Source organism: Pimephales promelas, chromosome 1 (genome assembly GCF_988280905.1).
Source record: "Pimephales promelas chromosome 1, fPimPro1.hap1.1, whole genome shotgun sequence".
NCBI classification, from domain to species: domain Eukaryota; kingdom Metazoa; phylum Chordata; class Actinopteri; order Cypriniformes; family Leuciscidae; genus Pimephales; species Pimephales promelas.
The window spans coordinates 25,426,871-25,441,457 of NC_142769.1; the positions used below are offsets into that span (position 1 = coordinate 25,426,871).

The window sequence follows — 14,587 nt, forward strand, 5'->3', positions numbered from 1 at the left end:
TTCTCCCATTGGACTGGTTTTGGACTGGAAACTATAAAAGTTTGTTGTAATACTAATATGCTGAACTGTGACAGCGCTAAGTTCAATGGGCGATCGCCAAAAGACATGGAATGGCAGAGGAATCAGCATACATACCAAGATGCACTTGTATAAGCACTGATCCAGCCAATAGCGCTATACGGCTGTGAAACTTGGACCCTTAATGATAAAAAAAAAAAAAACTCATTGTATTCAAAATAGCTGCCCTAAGGAAGACACACACAGGGTTAGCAGATTAGATAAAATCCGTAATGAAATAATAAGACAGCGTATGGGGTGCCATCAAACGATTGTGCAAGTAGTATATGAGAGACAGCATATAGGTGGCTAGGGCATGTGCTGAGACAACACAGTCTCATGAAGATGCGTATCTATACCACGAGTGTCATTTCTCGTGGCATTTAAGGCAAAAGTGTTTTTTTCGTGTATATGGTACGCACTAAAAAACCCTGGGTTAGGTTTAGGGGGGAGGGAGGTGGGGAGTTCGTGCGTATTATTTGTGCGCAAAAATTGCGTGCCATATACACGCAAAAACTGTTTTTGGCGTATAAATGCCACGAGAAATGACATTCGTGCCATAGATACGAACTTTCATGAGATCGGGCTGGCTGAGAATGAACGAGGACTGCATTGCGAGAATGGTACTACAAGGAAAAGTAGATGGCAAACAAAAACAAGGAAAACCGAAGGCCACATGGATAAGATCAGACAGGGCTCTCTGTAGTCTATGTTTACAGAATTAGGTGAGATTTTCTTGAGAAAAATGAACATCTATTGTCACCTACCTAATATGTACCCAAATTGAATCAAGATCGGAAATAAAACTAAAGAATTTAATTGAAATTGTAAAATTTGTATCAAATAATAAAAGCAGTAGCCTATACCAATTATTGCACCATGCAGTCACTAAACTTAATAAAAGTAAGTGTAGTTAGGCTACCAAATGTTTTGACAACCACAAAAGCATACATTTATTGTGATGCATTTTTTTTTTAACAACCCTGACCCCTGCAGACAAACTAACAGCTGGTAGGCTTCAGCCTATAGCTAGGTGGTGGTGAACTATAAAAACTACAATTTAAACCGTATAATACAATTTACTATAGCAAATAATATAGTATAGCTGTGAACACATACTTACCATGGTTATTAGCTTGTGCCAGTGCTGCTCTGTTTTAGTGCAGCTAAGGACAGGGGGAACAGCAGCCAGGTTCAGTGTGGAGTAGAGCGCGGTCTGGAACAGCAGTGCAACATTGTGGTTGCAGAGTGCTGTTCCAGCCGTACAGTAACACTCTGCCACTCAATTGTCCAGTCCTCAAAAGCAACCTACACATTAAATCAAAATGTTTCACATTTAGGACACTACTTCAAAACAACACAGAAAAATGAGAGAGCTGAGAGCAGGCTGATCAGGTAAGTAGAAGGTATGGGAATAGGCTCAATCATGTCAGGTTATCAATGGCATCATATCATACATAATACAGTAATCTAAGGACATCCAAATAGATAAGCCTATATCACCTGTATCACCAATTTACTCACACATGTAGTGTTAGAAAAACAGTAAATGTTGAACCATAACATGGGTGCATACCACTTGCCCAAGAACCATGAAGATAACTGGACCATGCATGGATTTTAATAAAAATACAGTAAACAACCAGTTTCTGGGGTTTCTTTGAAAGCTAGGTGTAGGTTTAGGTCATTAATTTGTCATTTTCAACACAGGGTTGCAAAATGAAAAGAAAAATATAACTTATGCTTATTTGAATCCTAAATCACAGGTTACCTCCACTAGTCACATCAAAACCACAGAATAACCTGATTGAGGCTTTGAACTGAGGAACACTTCTTATTTCTACTCCCTACTCTGAGGTTGTGTGGCTTCTTGCTCTTTATTTCATCAACCTGTAACAGGTAGCCCTGACACTCACTCTCTCTGATGAATCTTTTTTTGAAACTGTGGGAAATTGGACATCATGTTATGCATACATTATCAAAACACTACACTGTCAGCTAGCTGTATAACTTACCTTCATAGTTGTCGATGTAACTATATACATCTTGAACCCTTTTTCCCTTTTGCTCCTCTGGGCTGAGCATGCCGCTTGTACTAGCCGGTGTACATCGCTGACGGTAATCTTCGGTAGGTCTTGGAGGCATCTTGTGTAAAACTGTGCAATCCTTCATATCTTGTATCTCGGGACCGGATGTGTCCAAGGGTCAATAAATCGGAAATAGAAACACGCCAACCCGTGCAACTAGTCCATTGTACAGGCAGATGTGCATATTAAACTAGTGGAATCCAATTAAGACGAGTCAGAATAAAATAATAAAATAAAATAATGAAGTGTCGAAATAAACAATGTATTATACATCAGTCTCACACACACACACACACACACACACAAAATAGAGAAATGTGCAAATTTCAGCTTATACACAATGGTACCCTGATAAGGATATCATCATTCTATCAGTGAGGCCTGAATGTCCGCCAAGCTGCTGGCAGGAGGACCTGGCAAGAGCTGAGGACTCCAGGATGACTGAGCAGGTTGCATATAAGTGGTGGATACTCTGGAAGGCAGAGAATAATAGCAATGCAGTGCATTAAATGTATTGAAATACCCAAAGCCTGCCTTCAAAAGTGAAGTCAATGAATGTTCCATGGAAGCTATTTAGACACATTTAGAGAAAAGGTCAAAAATTAAAACAAAAAAAAGACTGGCTAGAATAGTATTAGAACAGCAATAGTAAAAGGCATACCTAAGCATGCTATTTGTTAGGTTATACAAAATGTTTCAAATAAATCATATGCTTTGTGCCTGTGTCAAGAGGCATCAATATGCCCTAATTGTAGCATATCAACTTTATTAACCTGCAGACATGTCTGGTGTCTTTCTCAGACCTAGCATGAGACATTCAAACCGAAAAGCACCCAAGGAGAAAATAATCTATATGATAATATGGCCCTTAAACATCTATTCAAATAATATCTGAATGAGAGGGATGCTACTGTTTACCTGTAATTGTGCTTAGTATACTACTATTTACTTTATCTGGAAACTCAGTTTCCAAGGCTAAACCTACATCATTCCAGATTGATTTGAAAAAGGAGGTTTCGTCCACACTAGCATTTTCAAGCATTTTCCAAAAGTTTCTCATCCACACTGAAACAAATGCTATATTCACCTTACAGTGCATGCACAAACCCTCATAAAAGCTCACTGAGATGACACAGACAGAAGATATTATCAAGTTATCACACAATTCTTCTGGCAGGATCATTTTACTTAGCAAAATATCTCACCATTCACTGATGCATCCAGGTCACACTCACTCACCATTATACATTTGGTCTAAAACGCAACTGCCCTCCTGTTTTGCTGCAGTACAAGCAGTTTGTCTATTGCAAATGCCAGTTAATTTTCTGTCATCCTTGCAGGACTGTGATAAGAAGAGTGAGCAAAGTAACATATTTTAGCAACTGTTTGAAAGTGAATATAGCACATTACAGGCACAATAATGGTATAAACATGAATATCTAAGGATCGCATCATGACAAAACTTATCTTCATCATTTTTAAATAATGTCCGTTTTCACAGTCCACACTAAAACGTGAAAACTGTGTTTCTAAATGTATCCACATAGACCAAAACATTTGTTGATTGTACTGTACATCAGATTATGTACTATTATGTAACTATTCAAAGTAACCAAATTATCAAATAGCTCATTAGTTTATCACTGAAGTGTGAAGCTCATAGACATTACGTATACCATCTCCCTATAGCCACATCTACAGACATCAAAATACTTATCTTAAAGCTGGTTGTTATTCAATAAAATGTGAGAATTCCAGACCTGTTGGCCAGTTTTTACTTTCTAAATCACTACAGTTCATGTTAACCATTTTTTTGACTCTCCCCAGGGAAATCTGGATTTTGAACCACTAGCACCACATGATCTTGATTAATGAACAAGTTACATAATAGAGGTGTTTTTGGTAGCTTAAATCATTTGTTCAAGATTTCCTTAGTTACAATTACTCCACTTGCTATTGCAACTAAACATTCCTGTAATTAAAAACACATTCAAATATAAAACGCACTGCAAGTTTGACAAAATTATGTTTTAATGGTCAATTTATAATGCACTTATTTTATACAGATTTATCTAATAGACCAGGGCCCGTATCCCTAAAGAATTTTCGTGCAAAAAGTGGCTCCTAACGGCCAAATTCTAAGAAAATTCTCAGAGTCATGACGTTTTCTTAGAATTTCCCCTAAAAGTGACACGAAAATCCCAGTTAATATAAAAGCTATTCCTCAAGATTCCTAGTGCTTAAAATGGCTCCTAAGGCGAGATCTGCTAAGAGCAGGGAAGAGGACTTTTAGTGGCTTAGGAGTTCCCCTAAGCAGCTGCACAAAATGGCCATTCTCCATTTTCTGTGTTTGTAGGATATTTGTTTACAAGCCTTCATAAATAGACCAGCCAGCAATCACAGACATTGATAAAAGCTGAGCCGTGTTAGCCTCGTTAAGACCACACTGAGTTGTAACGTTGCAATTTTTAGTTCATTAAGGACAATAGACCATCTTGTTTTCAATGGGGTCCATATGGGAGTAAAAGTACAAAATATGCCAGCTTGGATATTAATATGAGCAAATAAGACACAAATCATTATTTGACCAGGGTGTAATGAGCTTAAGTTTTCACATATTTTAGATTCTAATGTTAGGCTATAACCACTACAGCTTACTATTCATTTTCCAGATATTTTCTTGAATGTGAAATATTATTTACAATTAGTCTGCATAAGATTAGAGTGTATAATTATGTTTATTGATTTGAAGGTACATCCTTTGCTCATTATCACCAAAAGTTCATGTTTATCAAACTTGTAGGATCAACCAATCACGGCTTTTGAAATGATGACTCATACCTAGCAACGGGGTCAACCACACCTCCTCACTAAGATAGGATTCTCCATCCATTCCTTGCTCAGAGTTCATTGAAAATGTTCAGGAATCACTTCTAAGCTAAAACTCCTGGCAAGGAATTTTTAGATTAAGTTAGGAGCTCTCTGAGAGGATTCTCAGAATCTTTAGGGATACGGGCCCTGGGAACCACATCAGATATTTCTATATTTCCCAAAATATATTTTGCTTTAGTTAATTTATAAAGCTTCTCTCAAAAGAGAAGAAACTGCACATGACACCATACAGTGATCAGACTGTTTTATTTAGTTCATATCTCTTTACACATTAAGTACACCATATAGTTCTGTTTATTCACATATCAGAAGAGCATTTTTACCACATGTCAATTTCTTTTGATGTTCTGCTTTCACTGAAACCAAGCCACAATCAAACAGTTGTTACTTTACCACTGATTATGTCAAAAGAAAACATCAGTGAAGTGAAGTTTCATTGCTTGTGTATTATAAATTGCTAATTTGTTCACCTACACTCTGCAAACATCGACCGACCTGACTTTCTATAGTTTCTGTCTTTATTACTTTAACAATTGTGCGTAATGGCAATGTAAAGATCTAATTTGTTCCTTATCTGAAAAACCTGCAATGCATAAAATTAAACAACCCATGTGATGCCATATATTGAGACTGAATAAATAAGAGCTGAGTGAGGTTTCCATCCGATCAAATACAATTTATTACTTACAATTAACCTTTGTTACCCATCAAGCCAATGCGGATAATGTGTCTGAAACTAGACAAAAAAAAAAAAAAAAAAAAAAACAACAAGTAAAGGACATGTTCATTGTTGATTATAGTATTATAGTATAGCCCTTTATCCTACAACTACTGTATTATCGTCTGGGAACTCGTAAAAGGGCACCTCCAGATTGAGTGGAGCAGGGCCTTTCCTAATGCGACCAGATGCGTCGTAATGAGAGCCGTGGCATGGGCAGTAATAGCCACCATAGTCACCAGCATTAGCAATGGGCACACAACCCAGATGGGTGCACACACCGATGACAATAACCCAGGTCGGGTTCTGAACACGGTCTTTGTCATGCTGGGGGTCCCGGAGCTCTGAGAGATTGACATCTGCTTCAGCTGCAATCTCTTTTTCTGTTCTGTGGCGCACAAACAGGGGCTTTCCTCTCCATTTGAAGGTCATGTTCTTACCCTCTGGGATGTCTGATAGCTTGATTTCAATCTTGGACAGAGCCAACACGTCAGCTGAGGCACTCATGGAGGAGATAAACTGTGTGACAACTGTCTTGGCTGTATAGACTCCAATCACAGCAGTGGAACCTGTGACCAGATAGGAGAAGGCCCGCCGGACATCACCACTCTCTTGTGAGGACTTCTTTGAGTCCAAAACCTCAGGTCGGCGATAGTCAGAGAAATCTGGGATCTTGATGTCTGTGTGGGCGAAACGCACTGAAGAACGAGCTAAAAAAAGAATGAAAAAATAATCAAATGACAGGAAATGTAGTGACAGAACACTATATTGATCAGGCCGCAATGTCATATATATGGCCCGTTTTAGATCATTAAGCATTTGATGACAGCATTTATATTGCCATTAATTACCTACTGTGCACATTTTCTAAATTGAGTGGCATAAATGTTTAATATTATATGTCTATCAGAATGTATCTTATTTCTAATTTAATTGTATATATGTATGCACAAAAGAATTAAAACTGACCTGATCTCTATATCAACAAGTCATTTCATAATTCAAACTTATTTGTAAATCAATCAAATTATTCAATATGGCACAAACAAAATACTAATACTTTAATACAATGTTAATATTATTTTCTAGTTTCAACTAATGATCTGCTACACATTGGATAGCTTAACTCATATTTGGTAATCAAAGTTGTAAAGTTGCTATTTACACCAGGGCTGTTTAGCTTGTCAGGGCCAGAGAGGACCCTAGGTCTGTAAATGTTGAAAACATGACCATGTTTAGGATTCTTCAGCTAAGTTACTGGTCTCTTATCAGCTCACTCTGAAACTGCTGTAATAAATAACATTAAAACACTGTTTCTATAAGAGCAAACTAGTTTATCTTCCGTCAGCAACACAGTAAGTTGAGAGCCCATCTTAGCAAGAAACTATTAGCTAAATTTATTCTAAAACTTACAAAAAACATACCGAATTCGTATAGTAATACAATTAACGTTAGTTTATAACTGTAAGCTGATCATAAAGGACTTCGAAATGGCAATAAAGTTATTTCACCATAAAAGAAACAGGCTGATTTTCTAACAACTAACTTGCATAACAGCAAGGACATTAACTAGGCCTTAGCCAAGCTAACTGATGTAGCAAGTTAGCTAATGCTAACATAACATACAGTATACATTCAGCACAAATTAATAATTAATAAAAATGTAAATGCAGCATTACCTGCGTAAAACACTCACGTTACAAAAAAATAATCTATTTTTATAATACGCATTCAATATGTGATTTAATCGTGCTCTTGAGCGAGCGAGCGCCCGCTGCACGACCTCATCGCGCTATGATGAAACCGGGACTCTCGATTTCACTAAACCGTGCAGTGAGACTCACCGTTGAGGCTGCTGGATACGGCGAGGCCGCTCTTAGCGCTCTGCCCAGACAAGGACTCGCGGCACAGGAACGGTTTCTTCATGTCCATCAACAGTTTATCCGTCTTCATGACGACGCCGGGTATGAGAGGCTTTAGTGGACCCGCCACGACATAATTTGTTGCTTGTAAGTAAGGGGAAAACGTCCCCGAACGAGCAGCAAGGGACATCATGTTTGTCAGCTAGCGGGGCTGAGATCGACCTTGCGGAACTGAACGGATCTACCGACGGCGCTGACACACGCGCGCTCTTGATGTCACGTGACGTCAAAAGCGTTTCTACGGATTTACCTTCTTTGCGTTCAAACAGTATGTCATTTCATGATTCAAATAACATTATTGAGATTGTTAGCACCTCTTTCAGCATAATAGTTGTTATGGATACATTATCTAGTTAATTCACAAAAACAAACAATCAAAGGGTAGGAAATGAGGCGAATCTGTTTAAAAGGATACACTACCTCTGCATGAAAGAAAGCAATGAGAAATAAAAACCTTTCTGGGAAATCTTAAATTGGTTGCTGTGATCTGGAAGAGGGTGGCTGGTTTCTAGTACCACATGAAGCTGTAGTTTAAAATGAGAGAAAAGTGGATCATCTAACCATTCATGATGGGACCATTTTAAATGTAAGAAATTATTAAGAAAACAAATGTAATTCTTCTGTCAAGCAATGTAGATTAGCAGTGTTTAGCAGAATTGTTGCCAAGCATCTGATCTCACATATGCAGCAGGAAAATAATGGTCATGTGTGTAGAGTATTTTAGAACTATGGGATTAAAATCCTGCCATGATTCAAAAGTGAAAACAATCTGAACGAAACTATAGGGCCCTGTCTATACTACTGCATTATCGTTAAAAAAAATGAGAATTAAAACGAATACGATCTCCGTCCACACCAGCGTTTTATCTGCGTATTATTGATCTACATCCACATTGAAATGACTGAAAACGCGGATCACGTGACCATTCACCAACACTGGGCATGCGCGTGTAAACAGCAAACGGGTCACGTGATGGGTGGTTGATGAATCAGGGAAGGACACGTCATGACTGATGACACCCAATCATAGAGCCGAGCATGAGCCTCTGCATCATCATAGAGCATCACAGTCCCGCCCACAGCCCGAGAGAGCGCTGGTGCCGGAAGTAAATTTCCCATTCATTTCTCCCATTGGCATTTTGTAAAATCCATATCTAAAGAGTATTAGAGCATGTCTGAGGATAATCAGCTATGGCTAAACTCATAAGCATACAACACATCATTTCGAGTGAAAAAACGAAGAGAAAATCCAAAAAAAAGTCGAGGGTACAAGCCGTGTACATATTTTCATTTCCGAGCAAAGGAACTACTCGTCCCATAAACCACCGCGCCTCAGTGAAGTCGTCTGAAAGCCACCGTGAAAGAGCCTTTTGAGTGACTTCCAAATCTGACGACGGGCACGTGAACTTTTTCCTCCAGTGAATTTTATATAGTGAATTTGCAGGGAAACTCATTTTCCTCGATTTACTGAAGCAAACGCATTTGCAGCTCGACATGCAAAAACATTGAGTATCTGGCTCCTCATAGGCTGAGCTGTGGCAACTGCACATCCAATGGCGCGCGGGCGTCTCAGAAGTGCGACCAATGAACTTTGCCCTTACGTCATTACGCAATCTTCAGTCTTCACGTACCTTCGCGGGGTTTCAGACACGTGACACGACTTCCACCAATCAGATGCATCACTGTTGGATTGTGGGATTGTTTTGGATTGTGGGTAATGAAGTACTTATCCAATACATCGTGAATAAAAGGCATTTATCTTAAAACAAGGTTAGTGCCCCATGAACTTTTGGCATTTATATGAGCATATACAATCGCTACAGCCGTAGCTGGTTTTAAGTCTACCATTTATGGTTACATTTTTATGGCTTATATCTCAAATGTCAATGTCAAATTGTATTGAATTTTTACTTTTTACTTTTAATTTTTTTTTGACTGTGATGCTTTATTTCTAAAGTCCTCCGTTTTGTCCCATCTTCACTAAAACGCCCTCCTGAAATTCAAAACGCAAAACAGAGCAACAGCATTTCTAAACTTCTCCGTTTTAGGTCTTTTTTTTCCCGTTTTAGTTTGGACGGGAGGTGCAAACATAACAAAAGGTCTCCATTTTTAAACAAAAACAGTAGGCGGGGCCAAAGTGTTCGAAAACTCTAAATCTTTCAAAAAAAAAAAAAAAAAAAAATTGGCAAAATCGAAAAATAAGGTTTGCAACCTATGTTTAAAAAAAAATGTTCAACTCTGAAAACAAAGTTTTGCAGGCTTGCAAAGTAGTAAAAAAAAAAATCTCTGCAAACATAAATTTTGTTTTTGAGTTTTCCCTCTTCAGAAGTGCAACATTCTTTTTATGGTGTTGCGCAATCATTTTTTTCAGAGTTTCTAATTTACTGTTCTCCCGTGTATTAGTTTGTTTCCTAGATTTGAAACCTTGATCTGAAAACTGATCTGCGAAAAGGTGAAAAAAAGTTTTGAAAAGTTTACAACACCCACTTTGCAAAGATAAACCCTAGATGAGATGTGCTCCATGCAGTTCATGTGCAATGCAATAGCACCCGCACCTCCATTGTCTGCTATATTTGCTTCTTATTTATCATAAGAATTGGTTTATGAAAAATGTATTACAATTTAAATACAATTTATACAAAATGAAATTAACTTTCAAGAAATAAGGCTTTCTACAAAACAAAACTTAAATTTATTTGTTTAGTGGTCAAAATCATGTCTGACCCATCATATCTTCTGATATATTGCGCATCTTACTCATACTGATGTAGAATAGAATGACTGCTGTGCTTGACTGGGCGCGTTGCGCGAGCAGAGATTTTTTTATTTTTTTTTAACTACTTTGCAAGCGAGTTTCAAAACTTTTTTTTTTTCACACATTCACACACCAGTACATTCACACTCCAGTTTTCAGATTACCATTTAGAAGGTTTCAAACCTGGGAAACAAATTAATACATTAGGAGAACACTGAAAAATTTTTCAAACTCTGAAAAAAATTGTTTGCGCAACATCAAAAAAAAAAAAAAATTGCAGCTCTGAAGGAAATCTCATAAACAACGTTTGCAGATATATTTTTATTTATTTATTATTATTTTTTTTTTTTACATTTTGCAAGCTTAGAAATCTTTTTGTATTTTTCGATCTTGCAAAACTATTTTTGTAAGATTTTGAGTTGTCGTACACTTAGTTTCAACCTTTCATAACTATTTTCACCTTTGAATCATGGCAGGATTTTAATCCCATATAGAACAGCTTTGAATGTTGACGTTTCTTTCAAACCAAGTATAGATTTCCGTTGGTCAGCGTGAATTCACATTACCAACTTGAACATGTTGCAAAAATCTGTTTTGGTAAAACTGTCACCCACATGCAAAATCCTGGTTGTGTTGGTTGCTATTAAAATGCCTGTATTTCACTGTAGAAAATGTGGTAAAAAAAAAAAAAAAAAAAAAAAAAGAGGTCAATTTCAGCTTAGGAAAATTTCAGCAACATTTTGCAGGGAAAAAAAAAAACCTTTCTGTTGGTCAATGCAGCAAATTCATATTACCAACTTAAAAATGAGAAATCCTTACGTGGATTCTTATTTGAATAACTGTATTTTCTGCCATAAAAAGCATCAGTATCGTCAAGCAACAGTAAATGAGACCTCAAGGCAGTTTTTCTTTTATTCCGTCTTTTACTTGCTACTGTGGTGTTACCCAAACATCACTCTCTGTCGCATTTACAGATTGGATTTGCATACTCCTGGCTATTACAAAAGACTGTTTCCATGAATATTTCCTGAAGCAATCCCATTTGTATATTCCTGTTTATCTACACTGACTGGGTTACAGCTTGTCAAGTTCCCACAGCCCATTTTAATAAATCCAGTAAGTACGTCTGATTTTACTGCCTGCTGTTGCCACAGCATCAGCTTTGATCAATGTGATGCGGTTTGCCTGCAATTGAGCCTCAGCTATTTGAGGCTGCATTTCCTTCTCTGTCAACTGAAAATAAACGCTATTGACATTTTTAATCTATGAGTATGCAGTTTGGCTCGGGCGTTCTCCATACTGTATCCGTTGTATCCCTGTTGACATTTGCTGTTTCCACAAGGCTGCTTATTAGTTTCATTAGAAAGGGACATACAGTCCCAACTACATCTCTAATTCTTCAGGGAGACAGCAATAAATGAAAACTCTTTTTATGTTTCTAGGAAACAGGGCTACATTTTTTTTATCCAGATAGAGGCAAGTTATTTAAAAATAAATAAATAAAAATACTGTTGCAAACTTTGATTTGACATGAAACTGAACTGTAAAGCTAGCGTGGAATGCTGTCACTTAAACTATTGCCTGTTGCTGCTTCTGCTTACTTTAAGAAGGAAAAGGCTCCTCTAGGTTCAGTTTTCTCTGTAATAATAGCATATTGGCAAAATATATTTGGCAAATGATCAGTGTTTGCAATTTGTTTTTGCAGTGTTGATTAACCAATCACAAACATAGCTGTTGATTTATAGACGCTTTCAGCAGTGACAACATAAACAAACGGTACTGCGCATGTGCATTAATCTGGCCCAAACTTAACTTCCGGCAGACTTGCGGAGACAATCCATAACAAGTAAATAACCTAGTAGCTGGTATCTTGCCAGTCAAAGAAAATAAATGTTACCTGGCCAAACTGAAATGTGACACTACCAGACCCGTTGAACAAAAATTGGAGACAAGATGTTTTTCTACCGACGTGTCTGATTTACCGCAGTGTTAAAAAAACTGTGGCGAGCGCGACGGCGGAGTTTGATAAGGTTAACATAGCTAGGCTACTTACATGCTTGCTAACCTTTTTGGGTCTCCAGCATGTTGGATGGATCTGTGCAGCGCTGTTTATGATACTAACCATTCAATACACAGACTGGTCCGCTGTCAAGTGTTTGCGAGAGAGAGGGCGTCCGAATATGCGCTGCACGCAACTCTGCAGTCAATTACAACTTTTCCCATCTTAAATTGTTAAAAACACGGAAATCAATATGTGGCGGTCAGCCCTGAGAAGGTGGTGGGCTGCCACTAATAAATGTATGGGAAACACTGTACCGGTTATCACTCAGATAAACATAGGCTATTTTAATACCGCCGTCTCCCTCATAGGAAACCTTGACATTTTTATTTTTAAAAATTGCATTTGCTCCCTAGGTCAGGTTGCACCCCACAGCTCAATAACCTGCTCATCACCTTAAATTTCACTGCATTTGTAGTCAATGCCATATTATCCAGTAAACACTAATAAACGAACAGAACGGAAGTTAACTTTGGGCCAGCTCATCACCATGGCAACGCGTCTGATGAAACCGTCTATTGATCAATAGAATCAGAGGTGTTTAAGTTAGCACTGAACAAAAAACGCATTGGATTCTGCACACTCACAAATCCTCTCATTATAAAAAAAAAAAAACCTATTATTTAAATAAGAGATTTATTTTGCAGCAGCTTTATTGATTATAACAGAACTAAGATGAGTGACAGCTTTTTTGGTGGTTTTAAAGATCATTAATGCCTTGTCCTGCATACATTATGCTTGCTTTTCTGTTCAAATTAGCAGTGTTTTTTGAACGCACATGCTTTACTAACATACATCCCCTCAGCTTTACTCTAGAGTTGGTTGCTGCAGCAACCCAATGCTGCAGCTTTTATTACAGTATCTTTACAACCTAGACTGCAAAAGTGGGTCTGAACACGTTCCTCACCCAAGGCCAGGCTGAACTTCCTGTCCTTTGGTTGTGACATAAAGAGAGTTTATCTCTAAGAGAAGTAATCCCAGAGGGAAGGATAGAGCCACATTCAGAGCACAGGCCACTAAGACATTTTAAGTCCCTTGTATCATGCAGCTGCTCCTGAACTGCTAATAGCACATTAAAAGCTGACAGACGACCACTGACCCCTTGCATTAGACTCGGCTCTCCATGGCTCTCCATGGCACTCATGTATTATTTTCGCACAGCTGGACACCGGGTCTTTGAGAAGGGGATTATGTCACAGACGTTTTACGACAAGTGCCATATCTGGTCAGTGGCTGGTCAGACACTGCGTATACACACACATTCAGAGTTGTGTACCCACACTCACCCATAGAGAGAGTTTGATAGCGTCACTTCCAAAGCCATTAATCCGCCTGTCTCTTTAGATTCCGAGTGATGCAAGGAATTCCAGTGTTGAACTTACACTTCAAAAGAGCTTTACAATGTCTACATGAGGACACTAAGAGGGATATGTCTTTCTCCACAAAATGCTACTGTAGCGGGGATGAAAATAAATGACCCTTAGGTTTCTGTTCTCTGGCACTTTAGAGAAAAATGAGAATGAGAATCAGGTCAATGCCGCTTTAAATATGCAATGAGTATCTTAAGCTTCCGCCATGCTATTCATCGATTTTCTCATTCCATCATCCTCAGACCTAATGAAGGCCTTTCATTTTTTAAATTGTGTAAACTTTCTGTCTAAACTATGATGAATCATATATCTCAGAGAACTAAATATATTTTAATCAATCGACTTTTTCAGTATTGATTAGTAGTTTGAAGAAGAAAGTTATTGCATTTGGTCATGAAAGAGGGGATCATATTTGATTGGTTAATGCAATCAAAGAGGGGTTAGTGGGTAGAGATTACATCCTCCCGGACCATTGTGATCAACCTATAAAACCTGGAGGGAGTTAACATCCTCAATAATCTAAATGGCAAACACTCTGGTGCTGCCATCTTTGGTTAATATTTTTTTATTGTGTGTATTTTATATAAATGTGTAATTATATATATATATATATATATATATATACAGTATATATATATATATATATATATATATAGAGAGAGAGAGAGAGAGAGAGAGAGAGAGAGAGAGAGAGAGAGAGAGAGAGAGAGAGAGAGAGAGAGAGAGA

General features: G+C 37.9%; 1 protein-coding gene across 1 annotated transcript; it reads right to left on the reverse strand.

Moving 5' to 3' along the window:
- Nucleotides 1-5,265: 5,265 nt before the first annotated feature.
- Nucleotides 5,266-8,095, reverse strand: uqcrfs1 (ubiquinol-cytochrome c reductase, Rieske iron-sulfur polypeptide 1). Its single transcript, XM_039674396.2, has 2 exons — nt 7,599-8,095; nt 5,266-6,464 (listed from the first exon to the last, which is right to left on the reverse strand). The coding sequence occupies exons 1-2, from the start codon at nt 7,807-7,809 to the stop codon at nt 5,854-5,856; spliced, it is 822 nt and encodes a 273-aa protein (XP_039530330.1). The 5' UTR covers nt 7,810-8,095; the 3' UTR covers nt 5,266-5,853.
- Between the last annotated feature and the right edge of the window lie 6,492 nt (nt 8,096-14,587).

What these genes read in the sequence shown, in the direction of transcription:
- uqcrfs1 (XM_039674396.2), bottom strand. Translation starts at nt 7,809, where the DNA reads ATGATGTCCCTTGCTGCTCGTTCGGGGACGTTTTCCCCTTACTTACAA. An exon ending in CGTATCCAGCAGCCTCAACG is followed by an intron (nt 6,465 to 7,598) that starts GTGAGTCTCACT and finishes TTCTTTTTTTAG; the next exon opens with CTCGTTCTTCAGTGCGTTTC.